This window comes from Scatophagus argus, chromosome 5, assembly GCF_020382885.2.
Source record: "Scatophagus argus isolate fScaArg1 chromosome 5, fScaArg1.pri, whole genome shotgun sequence".
In the NCBI taxonomy this organism is placed as follows: domain Eukaryota; kingdom Metazoa; phylum Chordata; class Actinopteri; family Scatophagidae; genus Scatophagus; species Scatophagus argus.
In genome coordinates this window covers 25036137-25061636 of record NC_058497.1, presented here as the reverse complement: position 1 = coordinate 25061636, position 25500 = coordinate 25036137, and the positions used below count along the sequence as shown (strand labels likewise).

At 45.2% G+C, this 25500-nt stretch overlaps 2 protein-coding genes and 5 non-coding genes across 10 annotated transcripts; 5 read left to right on the top strand and 2 right to left on the bottom strand.

The window, feature by feature from the left end:
- Positions 1-1509: 1509 nt before the first annotated feature.
- Positions 1510-1700, top strand: LOC124059994. The gene has a single exon (XR_006843477.1). It is a non-coding gene; the product is annotated as a U2 spliceosomal RNA (small nuclear RNA).
- A 1399-nt stretch (positions 1701-3099) lies between these two features.
- On the top strand, positions 3100-3290 carry LOC124059992. Its single transcript, XR_006843475.1, has one exon. It is a non-coding gene; the product is annotated as a U2 spliceosomal RNA (small nuclear RNA).
- A 2508-nt stretch (positions 3291-5798) lies between these two features.
- LOC124060013 lies at positions 5799-5962 on the top strand. Its single transcript, XR_006843495.1, has one exon. It is a non-coding gene; the product is annotated as a U1 spliceosomal RNA (small nuclear RNA).
- Positions 5963-6626: 664 nt separating this feature from the next.
- On the top strand, positions 6627-6790 carry LOC124059989. Its single transcript, XR_006843473.1, has one exon. It is a non-coding gene; the product is annotated as a U1 spliceosomal RNA (small nuclear RNA).
- A 1141-nt stretch (positions 6791-7931) lies between these two features.
- LOC124059993 lies at positions 7932-8122 on the top strand. The gene has a single exon (XR_006843476.1). It is a non-coding gene; the product is annotated as a U2 spliceosomal RNA (small nuclear RNA).
- Positions 8123-10012: 1890 nt separating this feature from the next.
- On the bottom strand, positions 10013-18513 carry LOC124059731 (heterogeneous nuclear ribonucleoprotein L-like). Of its 2 annotated transcripts, XM_046390001.1 has the most exons (14): positions 18358-18513; positions 17264-17379; positions 16769-17006; positions 16572-16657; positions 16244-16340; positions 15864-15936; positions 13153-13185; positions 12486-12557; positions 11909-12156; positions 11675-11796; positions 11378-11579; positions 11151-11208; positions 10865-10975; positions 10013-10616 (listed from the first exon to the last, which is right to left on the bottom strand). In XM_046390001.1, exons 1-14 carry the CDS (start codon positions 18433-18435, stop codon positions 10558-10560), a joined length of 1593 nt encoding a protein of 530 aa, XP_046245957.1. In that variant the 5' UTR covers positions 18436-18513; the 3' UTR covers positions 10013-10557. The 2 variants fall into 2 exon arrangements, with proteins under 2 accessions (XP_046245957.1, XP_046245958.1); XM_046390002.1 differs by lacking the exon at positions 13153-13185.
- A 516-nt stretch (positions 18514-19029) lies between these two features.
- srsf7a (serine and arginine rich splicing factor 7a) lies at positions 19030-25241 on the bottom strand. Of its 3 annotated transcripts, none has more exons than XR_006843424.1 (9): positions 24982-25241; positions 23913-24142; positions 23611-23787; positions 23364-23450; positions 22893-22934; positions 22561-22605; positions 22125-22223; positions 20595-21148; positions 19030-19870 (listed from the first exon to the last, which is right to left on the bottom strand). XR_006843424.1 is itself a non-coding variant. In XM_046390003.1 (8 exons), the coding sequence occupies exons 2-8, from the start codon at positions 24128-24130 to the stop codon at positions 19819-19821; spliced, it is 720 nt and encodes a 239-aa protein (XP_046245959.1). In that variant the 5' UTR covers positions 24131-24139; positions 24982-25237; the 3' UTR covers positions 19030-19818. The 3 variants fall into 3 exon arrangements, 1 of the variants encoding a protein (XP_046245959.1); XR_006843423.1 differs by having other exon boundaries at positions 23913-24139; positions 24982-25240; XM_046390003.1 differs by lacking the exon at positions 20595-21148 and having other exon boundaries at positions 23913-24139; positions 24982-25237.
- Positions 25242-25500: the final 259 nt, after the last annotated feature.

Below are 25500 nucleotides of genomic sequence, written 5' to 3'. Positions count from 1 at the left end.
AGAAGATACTGCACGAATGCTCTAATCTATCAAGCAGCACAGCACATGCACATAAAAATTCTTACACATAGTACATAGGATACTTAATGATATACATTTACTCAAGTACTGTACTTTGTACAAACTTAAAGTATTTACTCAAGTATTTTCTTTTGATGTCAGTTTCTCCTCCTCTACATGTCAGATGATGTATTGTACTTTTCACTTCACAACATTTGTTTAACAGCTTTAATTACTTTACAAATTAAGATTTTGTTACATAAAATACGGCCTCGTTTTAACTCGTAGACATTTTTTCCTCAGTGCGAGAAGCGCGTCAGTCACACCTGAATTCCCTGCAGGTAATTCAGTTTGGACCGCATGACTGACAGGCTTCAACCTCAGGCGAGGTTTCAGGACCAACAGCGACTTTGAGTAAGCTAATTTACTTGTAACGAACTTGTTTTATCCTTTGTTTACCGAAAAATAACCTGAACCAAAAGCAAACTCCAAACAGTGCAGCTTTTCGTAGCTACTTAGCTGGCTAACGTCAATGGCCGCTAGCTTTGAGAGTGTGTGGGTAATTTAGCGTTTTGCTCATCTGTAGAACGCATTCTTTTCATAACACAGGTGGACGAAATTTGTACAAACCCATGTGAAAAGATTTAGATTTAGGCCAAATAACGACCTCATGTTCTTGTTGTGGCTTCATACGTTTCACTCCTGGCAGGGGACGTGCAGCCAATGCGAGGCTAATTAATTTAGCCAAAACGTCCCTTGAGAAGGTCACGCTGTGATGGTGAACGGGGCTTCTTTGAGAGCCAACCGCTCACTCCCATTTAAAATCACCCTTTTCTTCCCTTTCGTCGACGGGGACCTGCTGCCTAAGGATGAATTATGTTTTTGAATTTCACACATCATTAGTGTGCAGAGATGGTGGTGACGGAGGCGCCAAAACGGAACAGTTTTAAATGGCTGTGAACTTTGTTTGCAATTTGCTGTCTATTAGTTTGTAATCTTGGAATCGTGTGTTTGAAAACGTTCTGTCTGCAGTCCCTTGGCCTTGACGAGGTCAGGACACCCGACCAAGAATGATTCCCTGTCCGACGGGGAGATCATTGAAATGCACGTCAGCGAAAACTCAGCTCAGTTTTACATCTCAGCGTATGTAAAACATACCGCAGACTATAGTCGATTCTTCTTTTTCTTCTTCGCGTGATATCAGTTTTGCTTAAAATAGAAGTTATCGCTCTCTTCCTGACAGTAAAAAACATCGCGCCGACGTTCTAAATCCCCATTGGACTAAAATTGTCACGTGACCAGAAAGCGCTGCGTGTTCAGCAACCTTACTTCGTTTAAAAAGCGACAAATTTGCCTCAATTTTTTTTCTCACAATTTCTTCAGCTACTGTGTTGTATTATACTTGTTTCTGTGTCAACTTGTCGTATAGTTACTGACACAGAAACTCAAACCGTCAGTGAGAGATCTGGTGCTGAGAAGGACATCTTTCCGTCCAAGTGAAATAGGGTTATCGCTTCTCGGCCTTTTGGCTAAGATCAAGTGTAGTATCTGTTCTTATCAGTTTAATATCTGATACGTCCCCTACCCGGGGACCATATATTAAATTGATTTTTGGAACAGGGAGATGGAATAGGGGCTTGCTCCGTCCACTCCACGCATCGACCTGGTATTGCAGCATCTCCAGGAGCGGTGCACCCCTCCTCATGGTGTTAAACAGCAATGATGTGTTGAACGAAGTTAATATATGTTGTATCCACGGCTGGTAAAAAGTCAACCTCACTTTTTACCTTCTTCTTTCTATTTTTCAATATCCCATCTAGTTCATATTATTCATATTTACTTCGTCCTATTTTCCACCTTCAAATGTCTTGGAACCTTTATTCAACAAAACTCCTATTTTGATGTTGATAATGAATCAAAGCTGCTGAAATTGTGAATAAGCTATGTAGGAGCCTAAATGCAGTTTATTTTAGTTAAAATGGTTTTCATGTAAAAGATACAAATTTATAAAAAAGAAATATAATTTGTAATTTCATGATTGGAAAAAGATGTAAATACTATTTACATATGTGCATTTCAGTGATGTATATTGGTAAGAGAGCGCTTTTATTTTGACATTTGGGGAACCACCAGTGGGGTGAATATGACCTTGGTTGCCATGGGAGCGGGGTCAGTTGGACTAGGAAAGGAAGATTGGAGTGAAATAGTTTTTTGACCTCGTTCTCGCTCTCGTTCTCTATCTTAACGCCTGCAAGTTTTAATTTTGTGGACATATTTTATGTTTTGTAATGTTGCTTTAAGTTTTCAAGTAAACAGTTAAAATCAAGAAGTGGATTCGTGGATTTATTTTTTGGAGCCTGTTGATGCAAGGGAGTCAGACGAGCGTCAAGCTAAAACTTCAATAAGGACGATAAGAACCTACAAGCTAGTTTGCAAACTCTTCTACAGTCAGATGTTCTGTTGTCTGATTTGCTGGTGGACATAAATACAGTACAGTAATATTCTATTCACAAAGCACAACCAATAATAATGTTAAGTCTTACTTGAGAAAAGTAATCACCTGAGCCCTGTTTTCAATAAGCTACCGATTTGTACAGCAATACGCCGCACGGTGCTCAGGCATCTTGCTGCTGTGGTAGTTTGACCGGTTCAAGATGGCGTTTCTCGTGCCACAGCAGCAAATGCGGCTTCTAGTCTTTATTATGTCTATGATTTATTTATTTTTTTTATTATGTCTATGATTTGTTCACCCGCGGATGGATATTTTACGTGCTGATTTTAACGTCAATGAGAAATACGCCAGCGAACGTGTTGAAAACAGCCATTCTCCCGCTTTAAATTCCCATTGGATCGTAAGGCACCGCGTGACCCGGAAGCGCCGAGGACTCAAATGTGTTACGTCTTCAAAAAAAATCTAAATTAACTTTATTTGTAGCCACTCTTTAACGCTCTCAAACGCCGTAGCATCCCTGACGTCTGTCGGTGGTCGGACTTCACTGTTGTTTCCCTGACTGTCCTCGGATTGTTTTGGTCCGGCAGACCCGTAAGTGAGAGGGGCAGAGCGGAGAAAGGCGTCCTGACCTCCGACAGTTTAGCGGCATCGCTTCTCGGCCTTTTGGCTAAGATCAAGTGTAGTATCTGTTCTTATCAGTTTAATATCTGATACGTCCCCTACCCGGGGACCATATATTAAATTGATTTTTGGAACAGGGAGATGGAATAGGGGCTTGCTCCGTCCACTCCACGCATCGACCTGGTATTGCAGTATCTCCAGGAGCGGTGCACTCCTCCTCATGGTGTGGAACAGCAATGATGTGTCGACTGAGGTTAATGTACGTTATATCTGCGGCTGGTATTATTACATGTGTTTATAACTTAGTGATGTTACGGCGTCTATGACAGCTGACGCACCAATACAACGTCCGTCTAGTGAAAGTCGCATGATGTGTGAACAGCAGTGATGTGCAGATGAGGCGTCATGATGCGTTTCGACACATTGCCAAACTGTTTTGATACTGTGTTCAGAATCAGAATCAGAATTCCTTTATTTATCCCTGGAGGGAAGTTCTTGTTTTTACAGACATTGCACATGCAGTATTCCCGACCAAGAAAGGAGAAAAGTGCAGAGTATAAAAAATAGGATAAACTTAATAAAGATAGGATAAACAAAAACTAAAATCTCAAAGTACAGGTATTTACAAAAGCTGTATTCAAATTTTTAAGAAAATTTAAAATACAGGTATGTGCATGTGTAAAAAGCCAATATGTACATTGTATATATACAGTGAGTGTGTTGGTCACAGTGCTGAGTTTAACAGTTTGATGGCGACAGGCAGGAATGATTTCCTGTGTCGCTCTGTGGTGCATCGTGGGAGTATGAGTCTGTTGCTGAACGAGCTCCTGTAGCCGATCAGCACATTGTGGAGAGGGTGAGAGGGAAAGTCCAGTATAGTTCTTATTTTGGACAACATCCTCCTCTCAGACACCACTGTCAGAGAGATTGATACTGTGTCACTGAATACTGACACCTGCTGGACCTTAAAAATCCCTACAGGCAACCCAGTTGACAGACTCAACTGACACTGATTTGATGACCTAGTATATACAATAATATAATTTAAGTCATTGTATTTTATATTGTATTATTTCATATCTTCATTTAAATTGAAAATATCTTTGATCTTTTTAGATACGGTCAATAAATAATGTGAACATGTATCATAACGTGAAGTGAACATGTTCTGCTGCTTGTGGACTGGGATTTTGTTTTTTTAATTTTTATTCATAAAAATAAGTTTCTCCAATGTTTTGAAATTGAGTCTGTTAAGCTTTTTTGATACAACTTCTCCAGCTGTAGAAAACACCCGCTCACACGGCACAGATGAGGCTGGAGTGCAGAGAAATTGTAAGGAAAGCTGGTAGAGGTTTGGATAGATTGTCTTTTGGTTGTCCCAGTATCTCATAGGATCCTGGGACCTGGCAATATTGCCCTCTGCCAGGTATCTCTGCACCTCCTGGATGGCATCATTCTCATGCCTGGCCCTATAATGCCTCAGCATTGTAGAGGTGCTTTTGTTTAAATAGGATAGTTCTGTCAAACAAATGCGACATTTAACCTGCAGAAAATAATATGAATAGTAAACTAAGACTCACTTTGAAATGAATTTGAATTCAGATAGATCAAGTGGAAACTGAGAGGATCAGGATGAAACAACAAGGATATTAAAACAAAGACCTGATTTTCCAACATGAGATCAAAATGGTCCCACACGGCGGAAACCTTTCTCTTGGCTTGAGGCTGCGTCATAATTCTTGATGAATTTAACGATGATCAGATCAGATCAGATCAGATCAGATCAGAGATTCTTTTGGCCGATACATCCCATTGACAGATGCGCTTCCTTATAAACACAGTTTGGCACGTCAGTGTCAGTTCAAAACAGTTCCTGTATCGGTCACGTGACTTTCTTAAAGCGATATGCGCACAGACGCGGGGTTGTGCTCTATGACAGGCACGTCAAACTGGTCCACAGGAGGGCCGGTGTGGCTGCAGGTTTTTGTGCCAACCAACCAAGAGCACACCGTTTGACCAATCAGCTGTCTGAAGAAGGAGATCAGTTGATTAAATGAGTCAAGTCTGGTGTGCTGCTACTTGGTTGGAAAGAAAACCTGCAGCCACACCGGCCCTCCTGTGGACCAGTTTGACATGCCTGCTCTATGAGCTCGACGCATGCGCCGACGCATCGGTGTTGCCGGACCCATCACTAGTGAACAGCGATCGCCAGCTCAATGTGCATACATCAAAAAGAGACCCCCTTAGTCTTATTTATGCATTGTGAGGATATTCTGATAAGACAAGATCAGATTTTACTGATTCCCGGGGAAATTCAGTCGCAACAGCATCAGACGTTGAATAGGAAACGATAGGCCAAAAGTACTGCGCACTTGTGTGTGTGTGTGTGTGTGTGTGTGTGTGTGTGTGTGTGTGTGTGTATATATATATGTGTATACATACATACACACACGAATTCCCTGTTCCCATCATTCCCCTCTGATATTCATCCAGCAATGGCTGCATCATCAGAGAACGTGTGGCAGCTGCTTGTGTTGCAGTGAAAGTCCACACTTTACACAGTTTGCAGCAGCAGCAGCAGTTTTTACTCGTCAACAACTGTGGTAGTCTGTGAAGGTGAGGTTACAGTGACGACACCTTTAACTCGTTCATTATGCGTCGTGGGCACCCTCAGCGGGGTGGCCTGGTCTGGAAATGAGCCCCCTCTCCCCGACGCTTCCAACTCATACTTACCTGGCAGGGGAGATACCATGATCACCAAGGTGGTTCACCCAGGGCGAGGCTCGGCCATTGCACTCCGGTTGTGCTGACCCCTGCGAATTCCCCAAATGTGGGAATCTCGACTGCATAATTTCTGGTAGTGGGGGACTGCGTTCGCGCTCTCCCCTGATAAGTTGTGAAAAAGGAACTTGAAACGTATCTTGCACATCAAAGTTTGCAGTTGAGTCAGTCACACTTAGCCCCGTCGTTGACCGGCTGTGAGCCGTGTTGCGTGCCATGGCACGTAGTTGAGTCCTATGTTGACGTGGCCTTCGAGGTGCTGTGGAACGTCGTTCCCGACATATCGTTCAGTGTCATTGCTGGAGGGCTTATTTCGGGGTTCTTTTGTACACTTTGCAGTCCAGGAGGTGGAGTTGTCTCCGTGCAGAAGTGAGTAATAATGTAACTCCCCCAGGATCCCGATGGCAGCGAGAACTGGGGGTGGTCGATCAGAATGGACAACTGGCTTAGACTGGTGGTTTGCTTGTGTTTCCTTCTTTTGTGTGGTTACTAGGCTCAGAGACGGGCAGTGTTCAAAGCGGCTCTGCGCAGACTGTCATTTGGCAGAGCAAGAAACCATTGGAAAAGAGGGAAACCGGACAAAACGTGTTGAGCACACACTTTACACAGTTTGCAGCAGCAGCAGCAGTTTTTACTCGTCAACAACTGTGGTAGTCTGTGAAGGTGAGGTTACAGTGACGACACCTTTAACTCGTTCATTATGCGTCGTGGGCACCCTCAGCGGGGTGGCCTGGTCTGGAAATGAGCCCCCTCTCCCCGACGCTTCCAACTCATACTTACCTGGCAGGGGAGATACCATGATCACCAAGGTGGTTCACCCAGGGCGAGGCTCGGCCATTGCACTCCGGCTGTGCTGACCCCTGCGAATTCCCCAAATGTGGGAATCTCGACTGCATAATTTCTGGTAGTGGGGGACTGCGTTCGCGCTCTCCCCTGATAACATGTGAATCTCAAAACTGTATGTCTTTGGGTGATGTCTAACTATCCCTTCTATCATTCTGAATTTCATAACGTGCTGGTATTTCAGCCAGTCTTCCAGAAAATAAAATGTTCTCCCGTCAGCACGAACACTAGTCTCATTTCTGTTTTGATGGCAGCATCATGTTTTGCTGTGTTTGTCTGCCGTTTGGTCTTACGTTCGCCGGCACAGACATAATAAAGAGTAGACGCTGCATCGACCGCTACTGCCTGTTGGCGCTGACGAGCCGCGTGGCCGCCATCTTGGACCGGTCACCCGCTCCACTCAGTGTAATCTGTTTGGCGGGCGCAGTGAAGATGATTTAATCAATCATAACTCGCTGAATACTTCACTGATTTTCTTTTTTTCGTGTTTTTTTGCTGCAAACGTCCTACATGTAGCTATGATACAGGACACATGGAAAGAGAATAAAATGTAGATTCTCAAGTTAAACACAAGAAACTGACACCCCCTCGCCCCAGACCATATTTACACATGTGCAAAGTTGCTAATGAAAGTTTTGATTTTTTTTTAATCATGAGAGTTTTTTTTTTTTTTACTTTTTTAACCTTTCCCTCAAATCCCCCAAAGACTCTTTACTGTGGTCTTTGCCCTCTTTTCTCTTGCCATGGCGTTCTTCTTCTCTCCTTCCGGACTTTCCACTCTTGCTAAGGCTTCATTAAGTAGTAGTAGTAATAGTAATAATTGTGCAATAATCCTTACTCATGTAACACTACTACTAGGATCAGTACCTACATACTTAGTCCCTGAACCAAATCTGTACAATAATCAATCCATCCACTGATCATAACTTGAGAACTGCGAACGTGTTGAAAACAGCCATTCTCCCGCTTTACATTCTCATTGGATCGTAAGGCACCGCGTGACCCGGAAGCGCCGAGGACTCAAATGTGTTACGTCTTCAAAAAAATCTCTAAATTAACTTTATTTGTAGCCACTCTTTAACGCTCTCACACACCGTAGCATCCCTGACGTCTGTCGGTGGTCGGACTTCACTGTTGTTTCCCTGACTGTCCTCGGATTGTTTTGGTCCGGCAGACCCGTAAGTGAGAGGGGCAGAGCGGAGAAAGGCGTCCTGACCTCCGACAGTTTAGCGGCATCGCTTCTCGGCCTTTTGGCTAAGATCAAGTGTAGTATCTGTTCTTATCAGTTTAATATCTGATACGTCCCCTACCCGGGGACCATATATTAAATTGATTTTTGGAACAGGGAGATGGAATAGGGGCTTGCTCCGTCCACTCCACGCATCGACCTGGTATTGCAGCATCTCCAGGAGCGGTGCACCCCTCCTCATGGTGTGGAAAATAAGATGGTCAGTAAATCTTACTGTTCGGTCCGGACTGGACACAAGGTGCTTTATTCTTGTCTTTGCTCGGGTTGAGTGAAGTGGCCAAACAGTTTGAGCCTCCCCGCTCCCAAGCAACGACTCAGGTCTGCGACAGGAGTTTATTATTTTTATTAGTTTGCTGGTCTGCTTGTGTGAGTGGGCCCCCATTTATTTTGAAGTGAGATGAAATGTAAGTTCAGTGATTCAGACTTGCACTGAGATTATTCTGTTTGCATAGAAAGTAAGTTTGTGACAGGGAAAACTGGTAATCAGAGTCGTATTAGTTTATTTTATTGTGATTATTATTTATCCTAATCTTCCAAAAGTAAACACGTTCGTTGTTCTAACATTCTGACTCCAGTGTGTGTATGAGTGGTGGCCTCCATTTTGAAGGTTTCAGTGCATACGTGAAAGTTTATTGAAGGGTCTGATGTTGATAGTGACAGAGACTTTTATGGGGTGCCGCTTGTCAGGCTGAAAATAACAGCAACATTTTGTCACATTTAGCTTCAAACAATGTTTAAAAAACTCATGAATTTTTGAGGGACACTTTTTTGCATATTTGCAACAATATTTGTCAGCTTAGAGATATTTTAAATAGTTGAATTCAAATATTAAATTTTACACCTAAATGTTAAATCTAAATGTTTCCGGCGGAACTAAATATTTAACTAATATGCTAATTCAAAATGCCGGTAACAGGAAGTACCAAAATAAAAGCTCGAGGAGGTCAGTGTGTGTTTATATTGTCAAGTTACGAATAAAACCGTCTCATCCGGGAAAATGGACTCTTGAACCAGGATTATCGTGATAATACCTACCTAAAATAATAAACACGTTTGGAGAAACTTTATTTGAGGAGTACTGTGAGTTTTAGTGTCACTTTTATGAACGGTGCGGGACTTATGACCTGTAGCCACTATAGCCAGCCACGAGGGGGCTCCCTTTCTTGTCAAGGCTAACTTAACTAAACCAGCTAACGGTAGCCGGTAGAGATTTGCTACTAGCACCAATACACTTTATGTGTAGCACATTCGTTTCTATAAACAGTAAAACTCACACCAGTGAGTGACGCCGTGGGATGAACTCATGAGCTGAAAACAAGGTGTGTAAATGAGTCAGAGCTGTAGTGTGTGTGTGTGTGAGACTGCCGCCTGCTGAACAGACTCGCGGGAAGAATGCACACACTTTGAACTTTACCCAACCGGCGAAACTTGACAGATCAGGCAAAGGGAGCCCCCTCGTGGCTGGATGTAGTGGCTACAGGTCGTAGGTCCCGCACCGTTCATAAAAGCGACATTAAAAACTCACAGTACTCTTCAAACGAAGTTTCTCCAAACGTGTTTATTATTTTAGGTTGGTATTACCACGATAATCCTTGCCCAAGAGTCCATTTCCCCGGATGAGATGGTTTTTATTCGTAATTTGACACTATAAACACACGCTGACTTCCTCGAGCTTTTATTGTGGTACTTCCGGTTACCGGCATTTTGAATTTGCATATTAGTTAAATATTTAGTTCCACCTGAAACATTTAGATTTAACATTTAATATTTGGATTTGCCTATTTAAAATATCTCTCTGTTTTTGTTGAGTTTTGTTCGACTATAAACACAACTCAATAGATTAGATAAATACAATAAAGAATAATGGCTAAAAGATTGTCTTACAAGAGAATGACTACAGGGTTTTGTTTTTTTAAGATATGTGTTGAATTAAAGTGTGTATATCATCATCATCTGCTGGTTAGTCACACACATCAACAATTTGCCACACAAGACCGCAGTTCTGATGTTCTCAAAGAAAACCCTTCATGCAAAGAAAGTAAACTCAGAAAGACGGCACATCATAGTCAACTTTGAACAGTTTTTCGTTTATTTTCTTAGAACAAAATTCTCCATCTGCTTACCAGCCGTGAAGACGCAGAACTCAGGAAGCAATTAAAATTACACAAAAAGAAAGAAAAAAAAAAGTGAGCCATAATAAAAGTTTCAAAAGACAAATCTTTTACAAAATCATACTGTCCACTGCCACCGAACCACCCGAGCATAAAACCAATCCTTTCAAATACTCTCACATGTCAGATTACTGTATAAGCATAATACAAAAAGTAAAAAGGACAACTCAATATCAAAGACACACAGTTACTGATACTCTAAACCACAGCTGGGGCATTAAGTATCAAAAAGTTTCAATGCCTGTTTGCATTTGTGAAGTCTGCTTGATATACCAAATATGAGGAGTTTGCTCTTCGGCCGCACTGTGAGAAGGTTTTATTTCACAGCATCTGACTTTTTTTTAGGGAGGTAATTTTCCCCTGGTGTGTCTGCAAGCCGTCATGGTTAAAGTATACGAGAACACGGGAATGGTGGACCAGTCTTTGTATTCCTGGTGCGCTCAGTTGGTGTGCTGAACGGTGGAGAAGCACAGTTTGAGGGTGTATGGGTAAGGACCAGCTGTGGAGGCAAGAAGACAGACAGAGAATCAGGCGACGACTCGGCACTCCTCTGGGACTAATTTATTCACACTAACATGTTTACATCCTCGTTTAAATCTGAACACAAACACACAAAAACATTTCAGAGTGGTGAAATGTTGACTGAAATGTTGAACTCAAAATGGACGTCTTGGCCCTCAGCGGTTTCAAGCCCTTTCTGTTTGTGTGTTCTGGACTCGAGCTTCGTGCACGTGTCGAGGGTCTCACCTGCGTTTTTCATCTGGTAGTGGTTCATCATGGCCAGGGCCTCCATGGCATCGTTGATGGACTCCCACTCGAGCAGACCAGAAGCACTGCGGTCACTGGGAGCTGCGCCACCTGGTGGTGAAAGGGGCCAACAGGAGTCCAATTTACTACACACACCTTCCACATACAGAAGCTTATAATAATTAATAATTAGTCCTGCTGCGTCATCATTCGGCTGAGGGATTCCAGATAACAGCAGCACACATGATGTCAAATAAAGTTTTCTGCGTGTTGGTGGCTCACTTACTCTTTCCTGTGAACATTTTGACGTTGACGGGGCACTTGACGCCAATCTCCTCACAAATCTGTGAAGCACACAACCTTCATTATAAATAAGGGACTGCACACACAGCTGGACTTCAAAATGCTTCAATCCTGATAATCAAAACTGCACTAAAATACAGTTTGCTGGGGGTCACACGATGGTTATTTTAAAGTCACACACAACATCACGGATGTCGTCTTTCTACAGACCTGAGAGAAAACATCTGGCGTCACGTCTGGCTGGGCGTTGAAGAAGTGCAACACGTTGCTCGGGTGCTGAATGCGGTTTTTGGCCGCCTGTTCTGGGGAGGTGAAGCGGTTGTTCCTGGAGCCGTGGAAGTCCTTGAAACTACTCGTGCCGTCTTCCAGCTCGTAGCACTGACCGGGTACAATAGCTTGCTGCTTGGACACACTGCCGGGACGGATGATTTCCAGTTTAGTATAAGTATACCTAACCTACTTCTTCTGGACAACAACAGAACGGGGTCTCAGACGAGCTGAACTCACCACACGTTCAATTTCTGTCCAAAGAGAAAAGTGTTGTTGAGGTGAGTGATGGCGCGGTCCACCGCATAGCAGTCTCCCATTTCCACCATGGCTGCTCCAGGCTTACTCTTCATGAACTTGACCTACGGAGCGTGACAGAAAACAGGACTGAACAGATTTCTGCCTTTAACAGACGTCATCGATTCATCTGTAAAGACAAATAAAATACTTTCAGTTCCCCTTCAAGATACTGACCCGCTCCACGTTGCCATAGAGACAGAAGATGTTGAAGACGCGGTCTGCGTTCATCTTGAGAGGGTCCAGTCCGTACAACATAACAACAGGAGACTCGGCGTGGCCGCCATACTCGCCAGGAGGAGGGGGAGGAGGCCCGTAGCCCGGCCCGTAGCTTCTTCCTCCGCGCCCTCTCATTGGTGGGCCCATGCGGCGACCCTCATATGGTGGAGATCCATAGCTCTCTTCGTAACCATGGTAACCGCCTCCTGAAGAGCGAGCCAGAGGGCGACAAATGAGAGAACGGAAGATAAAACTGCCGGCCAACACGAGAGAAATGTTTTTCCTACAACAAAAAGGCAGCCGGGAGAAAAACGATTTGGTCCCTGCAGGACAAACACAGCAAGTGTCGGGGGGCTGAAATGACTCAGCGCCGCTTAACTGCCACTGTGTGGAGGGCCTGTTCAGAAACTCGGATTTAACCCGAATGCATACAGATTAAATGTCAGCTAATTAACAGAAGTGGTGCCTGGACTGTGGGAGTAGAGGACAGGCAGGCACAGCACGGTTCCTGTTGGTCAGGGCGCGAGAGCCTTACCGTACTCTGGAGGGTGGTCGCCCAGCAGAGCAGGCTGTCTCTGGCGCTTGTTGGGGTTGGCATTCACATCGTCTATGGGAAGAGGAAGACGAAAAAAAAAAAAGAGGAGAAAAGGGGTAGAGAAACAAAAAGCGACAGATAAATGACAAGAAACTGGCTGCAAATCTCTACATGACAATGGGATGCCTGAGCTTTTACGACATGGCATCATGGTAAAAAAATGGACATTTTTCTGCCAGAATATGCCTGAGATTACACACCGTACAGTAGACATAAGAAGTATTTTTCAGGGTAACTTTATCAGGGACTTCAGTCAGAAATAAACACTTTGAACAAGACGCATGCATTTCAGGATTGCTTGACCTCGTCTGTAAGAGCCAGTACAGACGTAAACCCCAAAGTTAGGCTACAGGCAGGCTACAACAATCAAACCAAGCAGCTGAAATTATCACTGACTGACGCTGGTCTGTCTAAGAATTAGTCTAGGGAAATGGGACACAATGGTAAACCTTTAGCATATAAAAAGGTGGAACAGGGAGAAATGGCAAACATGGTGGATGCTGATGATCTGGGAAGTGAAAAGGGTAAAGGATATCAAACAAAGTCACTCTGGGTAAGCATCACAAATGGCTAAATTTAAAAATAAAGTTTGTACGCTCACACACACCTGCATTGCTCCCATTGCCATCTGCATCACCATCTGTACAGGTACACAATAATCATACACAATCAGAATGGACACCAGGTTAATCAAAAAGGTACATTTTTCCCCCTCGGGCAGATGTGAAACTACTCCCAGGTTAAACGTCAGGAGAGTGCAGTAAAAACCACTCATGACAAAGCCGCCTGACCTCGTATGGGAAGTATTTCAGCATAAATAAATCATAACTTGCTGAAATGCGGTTGGCTTGGTGCCTCTGCAGGTGACCCACCAGGCTCGTGCAGACTCTAAATGCAATGTGGCAGCCGAAATATCTGAACAAAAAAGGTAAATTTTGGACACCAGCAGCCACTGTGGCTCTCCTGGCTCAACGGGTAGCACTCTGTAATACACAGGGTCGGCCGTGGGTCAACCACATCCTAAGGTGATTCATAAGTTCACGTCCCTTTTCTCCAGATTACCAAACAAGCTATCACACAAGTCCAGGGAAGCACACGACACAGTGCTGCTGGCTGCAAACTGCCACGACAGGAAGCAAACAAGCCAGCAGGTTGGAGCGACATTAGAAATGCAGACCCCGACAGAACCGTCACCCTCTTCCAGAAAGAGAAAGATTAAGCCTGTATGAAGGTCATGTCAGTCTTGTGTGGCGATGTTGGGTGCTGGGCGTTGGAAGTCGTGTGGTGCTGTGCAGTTATGTCACCGAGGAGGGTCTCGATTTACTTACTGCATGCTTACAAACAGTGGGAGGAAGATATTTGCTGCAGCAGTTCCACCACTCATTCATTTCATCCCATACTCTTTAGCCATTTCCTCTTTCGGAAACAACTCTCCACCTCAGGATCGATTCCTGGTTTTATCAAGGTCGAAACGCCCCATTGGGTGGGTGGGTTGGCCGTTTGGGCTGGCGTTTCCGTCCTTTTTGTTCCTTTTTGGAATAGTCCGCTTAGCGCCCACTGGTAGGCTGCCATAGAGAACATTTCAGTTGGGGAAGCTGGCTCCTCTTAGCCGCAAATTGCCAAACCTGCATCACATGGAAGGCGTTACACAGGTTCTAGAGACTTTTAAAAAATAAAAAAAATTAAAAAAAAAATTAAATATAAAATAAATAAATAATTTAAAAAAAAAAAAAGCTTAACAGGGATGCATGTGGCAAGAAAATCAGAGAAGATGAGGGGAAAGAGCAAGAGAGAAAAGCTGATTTCCATGTGGGAGGAAACACATAAACCAAAAAAGGGGGCCTGACTGGGCTCTGAGTGTGCTTGATGGTGTTGTCAGCAGTGTCTTCATCAGTTGTCTTGTGTTGACTCCAGTGTGATTGGCTACCGCTCGGTTCGAGGGTGTGAGTCATCTATTGGATCAGTTGGGACGGCGGCCGCCAGTGTGGCAGAGTGTGCTGCTTGAATGTGTTGCTGTCGTGTCGGCAAGCGAGCAACGGGAGACGGGCCGAGGCTTTAAACAATGCGATCTCGGGCCGACTCGTCAGTATCAGTATGCATCGTCTGTTGTGCTGGTGGGTGTCTGTCACTACCGGCTGTTTGGGTGGATGCTGTGTCCCCTCTGGTGTCAAGTCTCCGTTTGGTGTAGATGCAAGCTTTGGCCTGCTTCAGTGTGTCAATCGCTTGTGTCTCAAAAAGTACAGGTGAGAGAAGAAGAAACGGGGGAGGGAGGGAGGGAGGGGACCAAGTGTAGCTCAGTGCCCGAAACTCCCCACCGCTCTACAAGTGTGCGTTGTCTTCGTGGCTCTCGTGCTGGGACGCGGAGATGAGGAAACGAGTGGAATAATCAGCCCTACATCGTCATGCTGAATGTCTTGTAGTTTGTTCTCCTTGTGTCTCGGGGGACATTTGGCCCTCAGTGTGATAGTGGTTGTGTCCTCACTGGAGAAACTCGAGATGGTGATGTTGTCAGCGTGTGTCTGCCTCTCCCTCTCAGCACAAACTCCTGTGCATGTCTTTGCTTTGCTGAGATCACAGGCTTATTAGGAGAAGATAAGAGTCACATGATGTCGCAGGCTTTAAAGTCGGTGGCGGAGAAACAAATTTCCCGCCACTGACTTTACCCCAGCTGCTGTCATTTTGTTCATTTACCCCCAGGGATCCCAAAATATGCACAATTCACAGGTGTGGTAAGGAAGGCAGGAACTGGAAACGTGACACACAACAGAAAACTCGGGACAATTTGAACTTGTCTCTGAAGACAACACATTTCTAACCCTCACCCACATCTCTGAGCTTTTACTACAACTGGATTTTTTTCTTTTGGATAAACTGCTTGCCAGTCGCCTCGTGGCTTTCTAACGCGTTCCTGCCGTTCTCACCACACAGCAGAGTCCAACATTTTTTAGCTTGCTGTAGCTGGACTCGTGGGCGGCTAACAGTTTGATCATTACGAGCTACAGAACCTGAATGTTATTCACAACGTTTCCCTCCTGCACATGAACCCTGACCATCGTGTGTTTGGGATGTGTTAAGATCCAAAGCAACACATCAGTCACAACGCCACAGCAGTTTTCTTCGCACAATACCACATTAGCGGCTCGGAGACAATTTGAACTGTTATTTATTTGGTGGCACTGTGAGTGATGGGTGTTGCCTGCATGTTCCCAGTAGCCTGCTTGCTCAAACTCCTCACAGTGGCAGTAAGGGTGCTTAACAGTATGAGGCTCCTAAGCTATGAAGCATGTAAGGCACTCAGGAATGTGTCTGAGGTTTTACCTGGGCCTCCCAGATTGGGGTTTGTGTAGTCCCAGGTGTCTTGGTCGTTCTTGAACACATTGAGGCGAGTGGGCTGAGGAAACACAGTCAATAAACACAAGCATGAATGCAGGAACCAGCATTTTCAACCTGGCTGACAAAAACTCTGCGGTTCGATCGTTACAGAACCTCATGTGCCGTGTAAAACAAACAGAACAATCTGGCAACACTTTGACGCCTACTCAATCGAAAACAGCACAAATATTTCACTAAATCGATTTTTGTTTTCCTCTCTGTTACATCACATGTCTCAGGAAGAAAGGTTTAATACATCTAGGTGGGCTACTGTGCCGGTTTGCGTTACAGGTGTGAACGGTGACTGCCGTGCCCTGCGGTTGTACCTTGGCGTACTCGATCTTCAGCGTGCAGCAGCCGGAGTAGATGTCTGCTCCGTTCAGAGACGCCTTGGCCCGCTGGGCGCTTTGCACAGAGTCAAATGTGATGGCAGGGTTAAGGAAGACAGGAAGTACTGCGTTGCCTTAATGACACTAAATGATCATACAAACAACCAGAAGCCACGGAGGAAAACAAATCTGCATGCTGCTTTGTCTCAATGTTATTCCAGAAATAAGACAACCTTTCAAATGCCCCTTCTCAGGAACTAATTTCAGCAGAGGAAGAGCACCGTGCAGGCATTCGGCAGACTATGAGCCACGTGTAAAAAGATATTCGACCATCGCCTGGACGCCGTTCTTCCTGAAGATGACGATTCTCTGGACGGGCCCACAGTTGTTGCAGATGGTGTAGAGGACATCCTGTGAACATTTACCAAGTTAAAATACACACACACATCACAGGGGAGATTGATGTCTTATGCAGATGTAACCTTGGGTTAACATGTAAACGAGACTGTTTACTCTCTTTACCGTGGTGATGGGGTAGATGGGGTTCATGATGGTGAGCAGAAGAACGTTGTTCACACTTCTGGAGTCGTCGGAGTCTCCCGGCCTGGAGATCTTCTGGCTGGTGGAGTAGTTGATGAAGGCTGGGTGACCGGCGATGTACACTTGGTTGTCTGCAGCATAGGTGACAGCAGTGGACGACCCGTTCATGTCTTCGTACTCCACCAGAGCCTGACGCTTCTTGGGCATCACCACCACATAGCTGGAAGCAGTGAAGAGGTTGGATGAGGATGCAGACGCGCTGGACTCAACCAGACCACATTTTCAGTTGGCTGCTTGTCAAAAGTGTATTCTAAAAGACGCCACTAAACTAAACCTGCCAAGAAGCTGACGTCAGGCGTGTTAAAATCCAAGTAACAGACAACAAGGTGCAATTATTGCGCACCGATTAAAGCCCGCATTTCTTTCAGTTAAAGAATCAGCTTAAGTTACGCAGGAGAAGCTGCCGTCTTTCTATACCTGATGGCTCCAAATTCTTGCAAGGCCTCCACAAGGTCAGCCTCTGTGACGCCGTCCACCAGCCCGCGGACGTGCACCACCAGTGAGGGAAGGGTCTTGTGTGGATCTTCATATCCCTGTGTGAAAGGAAACACGGAGTCAGTAAACACGTTTAATGTACTGGCATGTGGGGCACAGGAAGATCTTTTTCTGTGGCAGCCAAGCCCTCTGACGTTTCTGGCAAAACGTTTACACTGGGTTGTAGTAAAATATTTGCTGGTAGATGTGCAGTATTTGTGCAAAATTACTATGTTGTGTGTATGTGTCTAACAGACGTGCGGACTCGTTTTAAGGTGGCTTTTTAACGCCTGGCCGGGGACGATAAACGAAATACATTTTCACAAACCCTTTGCTATTAGTCAGTGAGCCTTGTACCTGCACTACAAACTAGTAAAATAAGAAAAATAAAAGGATCAGGCGTCACATTCCGATTGCTCGAGTGATTGTGTATTTTCTGAACACTTTTGTCAAACTCGGCATAAAACAAAATAACGCCGATAATTAGCCTCCGGTCGCTTGGTGCAGCTGGGGAAAGAGAGATTAGCGGTGCGTTATGTTAATGTTCAACTCAACACGCGTTTGCACACATCAAAATATACATACAGATTACTTTGATCGAGAGTGTATGTAAAATGAGGGCTGAGTTGATGCTGGCCAGTCTTAAATCCCTGACTACAGTACGTAACGTTAGCTCGCGGTTAGCACACGGCTAACGTTACCGGTACTAGAACAAAGCGGGGGCTTGGATGAGGCCCGGCCGGGGAAACCGCCCTCAAACGATCCTAATCAGACTGTACAGCGCAGGTACATTCAGGTTACGATTTATGTGTCGAGATATCGCCCTTGTAGCCCCACACGTAAAGCATACGACGTTTAACAGGACGAAGGTCGTGAAAAGAGGAGTAATGCACGACCACCCGTCTCTCAAACATGGATGTAGCTAACGACCTGTGACGCGGCGTGACACATTTCCAGAATGAATCAAATTCTCCGACACCGTGTTTCTAATACGAGCTAAGCTAATCTCCGGAGAAGCACACACAAAAACAACTCACCGTGGCCATGCCGTCGGTTTTCTGTCGTTTCGTTGCCCTGCCGTCTTCGCTGTAGTAACGACTCGCTGCAGTAGCCATGTTGTCCCGGTTAAAAAGGTTGATGGTAGTGACGATGAACTGAAATGGATGGAAAAGTCAAGAAAAACTAGACTCATCTTGTCCACGCCCCGCACATGGTAACGTGCGCTGTGATAGGCCCGCGTAGCTGTCAATTACTTTGTGGTTTGACTAACAGCCAATGGGTGATCAGTACGCTAAACAGCCTTTGATTGGCGGTAGGTAGCGACAAGGGTAGACAAAGTAGTTGTTTTAGTTACTTAAACGACTGTTTCTCTGCTTTTAAAATAACAACTTTTTTTAGTAAACTGTCAAAGACAAATATCAACACATTATGTCATTCCCCGCCAATTAGATGAATCTGCGAGCTCATGTATCATTTGCTCTGACAGCTAATAGCTACGGTAGTATACGTTAGCATTAGCGAGGCTACTTTGCATTGTTTGTAAACAATATTCTCTGTAGAGAACTGCACACAAAAACACTGGTACATGGCAGAGATACTCAAACAACATCTCATGAAAAACTGATAGCATCAAACAAATACAGTAATTAGGTTTATCAAACAAAACGTTATGCGGCAAAACGAGAGAGAAACAAAATGAGATCACTGAGGTGTGTCGAAGAGGTTTATTCAAAAATAAAACTGCTACTGTCTTACCATACAAGCCAGGAACAGAACAAAAACTGCTAAAGCGGAAATAAACACATGAGGGGAAACAAAATCTATTCAGCACACAGTGAGGCTGATGGGGTTCATAAAAAGGGGCAGTGCTGCACAGAACAACAAACGACAGGAATGTGACCACGTGTTTAGAGGCATGCAGGCCGGACACCGTCTCCTTCACGAGCGGAAACACGAAACAGCATTTTAACTCAAAATTCAAACTGGAGAGCAATACAAAAAACAAACATTGTGGATTCTCAAAAGGGAAAAACATTGATGTTCAGAGATTTGATCTTAGGAAATAAAAGCAGTTTTACAATGCAATGTCCGCCCCCCCCAGGAACTGCATCAACTGGGCTAACTTCTACTGCGACTTCCTGTATGAGCTGCCCAAATCACTGCTAAAAGTCAACTGCAACATTCAGTATTACCTCCACAGGTGCTGATTCTTACACTTCTTACCCTGACGCCACTTTGGAGAAGATAGATAACCAACCTTGTTTTTTGTTTTTTTTTTTAAAACAATCTATCAAACTGATTTATGTCTGCTATACTAACTATGTCTGAGGCTGCACAATCCAGCAGAGAAACTGAAACTTAAAAGACTTGAACGAGACAGACGAGCACAAAAGAAAAGCAGCTGCCTGACGGGCTGTAAAAGCAGGCAGGATGCAGGGGTTGAGGGCCTGTCTGTTAATGAGAGCATTATGGGGGGGGGGACTAATAGTCTTCTTCACTCAGTCATCTGCTGGCGTAGGGCTTCGGTTTGGACTTGCTGAACGGGAACGACTGAAACAGAAACAGACGAGAGTTAGTTTGCTGCAGGGGAGGCTGGAAAAAAAGATCAGAAAAGAAGCCCCACATTTCTGAACATCTTAATGCAGTTTTCGTGAAATAGTTCATCTCAAGAGCCACTGAATATTTTATCTATCGTTAAACCTTTTATTTTGTCTAAGGCAGCTACTCTTTGCATTTCTGAGAAATAACTTTAGGGGTCAAAAGATAAGTGCATAACTGGACCCCTCATGGCAAACAAACAGCCATTAAAATGCCCGGCACATGGCCCTGACACTCCTCACTCACGACAGATTGTTCAGTTGGCTTCTGCTCTTAAAGCTTTGATAACTACAAACACACAGGTGGGTGGAGTGCGGGGCAGCACAGACAGACAGGAGCTATTCTGTACTTTATTACTGTACTTAAATAAATGCTGCAGTGGTAAAGCAGCTCAAACTGGTAATGATGTTGCAACGTTTATGGCACGAGAAGAAAAACATATTTGACAAAGGCTCCTCAGAGATATCAGCCCACTTAAAACTCATGTTGCCTTCCTCTCCTGTCACACTCACTCAGCCACTCTCACATGCGCCCACACATTTGTACTCAGAGGCATGCTTGTTAAAAGGCTCGACTTTAGCTGTATAATCACCCGTTTCCCAGACTACATCAAGCCTGTTGCATTTTCTTTCACCATGAACATGAGAGCTTGTCAGGGGGTTTGATTTTTGGTTACCTTTGGAGACAGTGGCAGAAACAACAAGTACAGAGAGCGAAGGATGAAAGGACTGAAGGACGGATGACTACAACTTGCAGAGACACTGCGCTGGGAGGCTCTTGAAGACTGATCTCTCGTCAGCTCTCTTTCTCTCACTTTCAGAAGCTAAGACAGAGGCCGCAGAACTCTGGTAGGTAGGGGGGTCTGGTAGGTAGGTAATTTAAAAAGGTAGTGGTCGAACTCTGATCTGTGTGGGTCAGCCCTCTGGTACATCTGAAGGCTGGCTGGCTGGCTGGCTGGCTGGGTGACTCTAGTAGAACAACTGTATGTGTGCATGGGCTGATCTCGTCTGAGCGTGTGCGTCGGTCGAACAGACGGTCGCCCATTCACTGTGGGGAGGGTTCGGTCGGTAGGTCGACCTCTTTCTCGCTGTCTAACACCAGATGCAGGCGAAGGCTGATCTCAGGTCAGCGCTTAGTCACCCTCCCGCAGGACGTACACACCGCCAGCTGGCAGACCCTGGGCCTGGGATCAGCTGCGGTGTCAGTGCAGTGCTCAGCTCCCACCACACGCTTTAAAGAAAATATGAAAAATAAACAAAACTGTGCTGCAAAGATGCTTTAACGATACTCACACCTATGGTGTCTTTTTGTCTCAACTCAGCTAATATTTTTCTGAAGAGTTCTCTTAATCTAGCCAAATTCAGGATAGGGAATTAAAATTTAAGAAAGAAATGTAAACACTTACAATGCTACCTGTGACCACCTTTACTGAACACTTGTCAATTCAATAAATAAATTTTTCTCTCTTGCTGTAAGCCTAAATTCATTTAGTTACAGTAAGGCTACATCTAGGGAGGGTGAGATCAAAAGAAAGCAAGAGTACAGATGATATGGGTGCATCTCACTGCTTTTAGCTGCTACGAACAGTTTACAGGCTGAGCAGAGACGGTCTTTCATGTGCTCTCTTTTCAAGGTCAAGTGGGACTGACTGAGAGCTACGCTGAGGTTAAACAGCGCTGACAGTGCAGAGCTACAAGGAGCCGGAAAAGAGAGCACAAGAGAGACTTCTAATCCTTCATCTACTCATACGTCCCTACACCAGACAGAGGGCCAAGTCGCTGTCCCCTGCCCTCTGCACGACTGGCCAGCAGCGGAGGCAGTAGACGCAGATCTCTCGGTGTCGAGGGCGCGGAGGAGTCTCGCTGGTCGCCCATCTCATCCTCGTGTGGCAGTCGTTTGGTGGCAGCCCGATGCTCCCCGGTGGAAGGAGGGTCTATTCAAGTCATTCCCTGCCTAGGATGCAGCACCTCGCTCTGACTAACGGGAGTAACATAACTGACCCTCCCTGGGAATGGAAGCTGTGGGGTATCTAACCTGTATAATCCTTAATCTAGACTGACTGGAGCCTCTTCCTGTTGAGGTGTTAACATACGTCTAGAATGTATTGGTAGAAACACTGACAACTCACAGGACTAAACACTACAAATTTAGTAGACAGCCTACACCCTGATTCAGTGAATGAGAGACATCTGGACTGAGGGTTTACCTGTTCCTCCTGTGGTTGGCCGAAGGAGAACGTGAACGTGATCGGGAGACAGAGCGTCCTCTGGGTGCAGAGGCGGACCGAGACCGAGACCTGGAGCGACTGGGGGAAAAAAGCAATTAGAGTTATTGACACGTGGTTGTATGGTTCTGCCAACCAGTCAAGTTTCAAGATGCAGCAAAGACTTTGAATTCGATAAAAAGCTATAAGTGTACTTTTAGGTGAAATGGAAGTTATGACTAATATGTTCCCATGAGAAACATGCGGTCTTCATTTATACACTATTTTTACTGAGGTGTACAGACTATTTAAATTCAAAACAAAGCCAACAGAGCAAACCAACGTTACTCTGCATGTCCCACTCTACAATCATGTCTCCAGAACTGAAGGGCTTGCCAAGAGAGCAGTCGTGTGTTTCAGATTCAGCCTTTCAGCCTACCTTCTCACTGGGCTCCTGGACTTGGAACGGGCTTGGGAGCCAGACCTAATGTGACAGGAAATGAATTGGATTCATTGACAGCAACAGCAGAGGCACTGACCACAAGAATGAGCCTGTAAACATTACTTCACATGTACATAATTGATCCCAGAGGGAGGTGATAACCATCCAGCCTGCCCTCAGTCGGATTCTGCTGCAGAACCGGAATAACAGCCCCGACGAGGAGCATCTACTCCTCAGTTAGACCTCACCAACAATGAAAAAATAACAACAAAAACAAAGCAAAACACACACATAACCGCTAACTACGGGTCAGCAGACTGTATTCTTACCTGCTCCTGCGCCTGGAATAGGATGGAGATCGGCGACGGCTCCTAAGAAAGCACAACAAGAGTCACAAAAAGCACCAACACAAGTATCATCTGTTTGACTGACGGGCATAAAAACAAACATGGCACAGCACATAACCATTTCTCAAGATAAAAATGACTCTGTGGAGCAGTGAATGCATGTGAATATAATCTTTTAAAGAGGATTTAAAGGAACAAGCTCATTCTTCTTTGCAAGGTGACTTGTTCATTTATATATCAGCGTGGTTTGGTGTGACGATTTCACCTGCAGCTCACACCAGTACATTCTGACTGAACAGAGCTTACTTTGGGTTGCTTGAAGCACCAAAATCCACTGAGTGGACAGACTGAGGCTCCCCTGTGTTTTTGGATGAGTCACGCTTTCAAACCACTGGAATGACAACTTCCTGTTGCGGCTTCATGATGTGTGTCTGTGTTTCATTGCTAACCTACCGGCTGTGGCTACGGCTGCGTGAGCGAGAGCGATAGCGGCGTCCGCGAGACCTGGACCTGGAACGAGATCGGGAACGAGACCGAGACCTGCAATGCAAAGACAAAACACGTTTATCTCCTCCTGTCTTCTGCTTCGCTGGTACAAGACGGCAAATACTGCTTGAATCACAGGACCAAATGATGAATGTAACGCGTGCGGAACAAAATGAATCCTGTCAGCCACGACCACATGCAAAACAGGCGTCACCTGCTGCTGCGACGCCCTCTCTTGCTAAAGCGGTAGCAGTCATAGGCATAGTGGCCCCGGTCCCCACACTGGTAGCACCGATCATTAGGGTCAAACTGGCGTCGGCTGGGGCGCCCACGGCCCTTCCTGGAGAGGCCTGTAGACATCTCCACGCGGACACGGGAACCACAAAGAACCCTGAGGAGAAGCAAAGTCAGAATGAGAGGGAAAAGACTGTTTTGATTCCTACAACATCATCTGATTTCATTTAGAGTGTGTTGTAGAGGGGATTTGTATATCACACATCACATGTCTCTACTCACTTTCCATCCATGCCCTTCACAGCATCTTCTGCGTCTCTGGGATCCTCAAACTCCACAAAGGCAAACCCAGGTGGGTTCCTGGCCACCCAGACGCTTCTCAGAGGGCCGTAATAACTGAACGCTCGCTCCAGCTCCCCCTTCGCAGCACCATTGCCCAAATCACCCACGTACACCTTACAGTCGGTGGCCCGGGACGAACTGCGGGAATAGTATGACATCTCTCCTTCCTGCTGAGAGAAAGGGAAAATGTCAGTTTTGGCAAGTAGAGGCATAAAATTACTCTGCAATCACCAGGAAAACCATGACTGTCGCTATTTCCTGACATTTTGACCGATTAATTTACTATTTGCGAGAGTAACCTGCAGTAAATCCACTCTGATAATAATGCTTATTTGCAGTCCTGCATTTAAGTTGAGAGAAGATGATCAAACCGTTTGGCCGACCGGTTTGCCACTAGAGCTACCGATTTTAGATTTTACATTCATTTATAAGGAGAATTTACTGATCCATGTGGGAAACAGTCGCTTTCCGTGTTATAGGTCCAAAAAACACACGAGTGTCTTTATGGCTCGATCATTCGTATCCTGTTAGCCACCTTCACAACACAAATCAGCCGTGTCAACTACATTTACAGGTTATACTCATTTATTAGCATGTTGTCTGAATAAGCGCCGCCATTAAGGTCGCTGGTGCAGCAGTCGGCGGTGGATAAACGGCTGCCCACGACTCAAATCTTACTATCATCGTATGGTATCTGATACCAACCGAGAACACAAACGTCGTCCGCTTGATTAACTTGCACGATATGCGCGGGCCAGTCTAACCTTATGCGAGTTAACACACCGACGGTGAAGCGGATCACGGAGGCGTGCTATTGCTATGTCACCAAACCTCGAATAAAGAGCAGTTTAGCTAATGCAGGCAGACCTTATCATACGTAGCAGTTCAAATCAAACACTCGATAAGCGTTTGACCTGTAACTTCAATGTAAACGATTATTCCCGGGCATTAGGCCCCGCTGCCCGCCTGCTCATAAACAATGGCGAATGCACGCGTTAGCCGCAGTTACCTTCTTCCGCTATTCCGATGATTTCTGATTCAGCTCCGAGCAGAGACGAAGCTCAGTCGTCTCCAACTGAGGCCAGAGGAGGAATTTAACCGATTAACGACTATTCAGTGAACTCGTTAATAGCCAATCTACAGACATCAACGAAGCTCCCACGTCCTTCGAACAGGCCGAATAGCCGGGTCACACACCAGCAACGATACCCAACCTCACGTGCCGGCCACGTGATTTCCGCTCCTGCGCACTGTGACTCAAATGGCGCAGACTCACTGTGAATACGTTTGTGTTTATTGGAATTAATTACATGGCAGAAGGCTTCATTTGTTTGATAAAAAAGTACATTAACGCAGATAATTAATATGAATATTATTTGTTGCTTCTACATAATGAAAGACAGACCACAATGTTTAACACGCTCGTAAGCCACACAGTCAGAAGTGCAGTGTGACTGTTTTACAGACAACAGGTGATGCCGGGCTGGAATGAGCTGCAGAGATCAGAGCCAGTCCCCTCACCATCCCG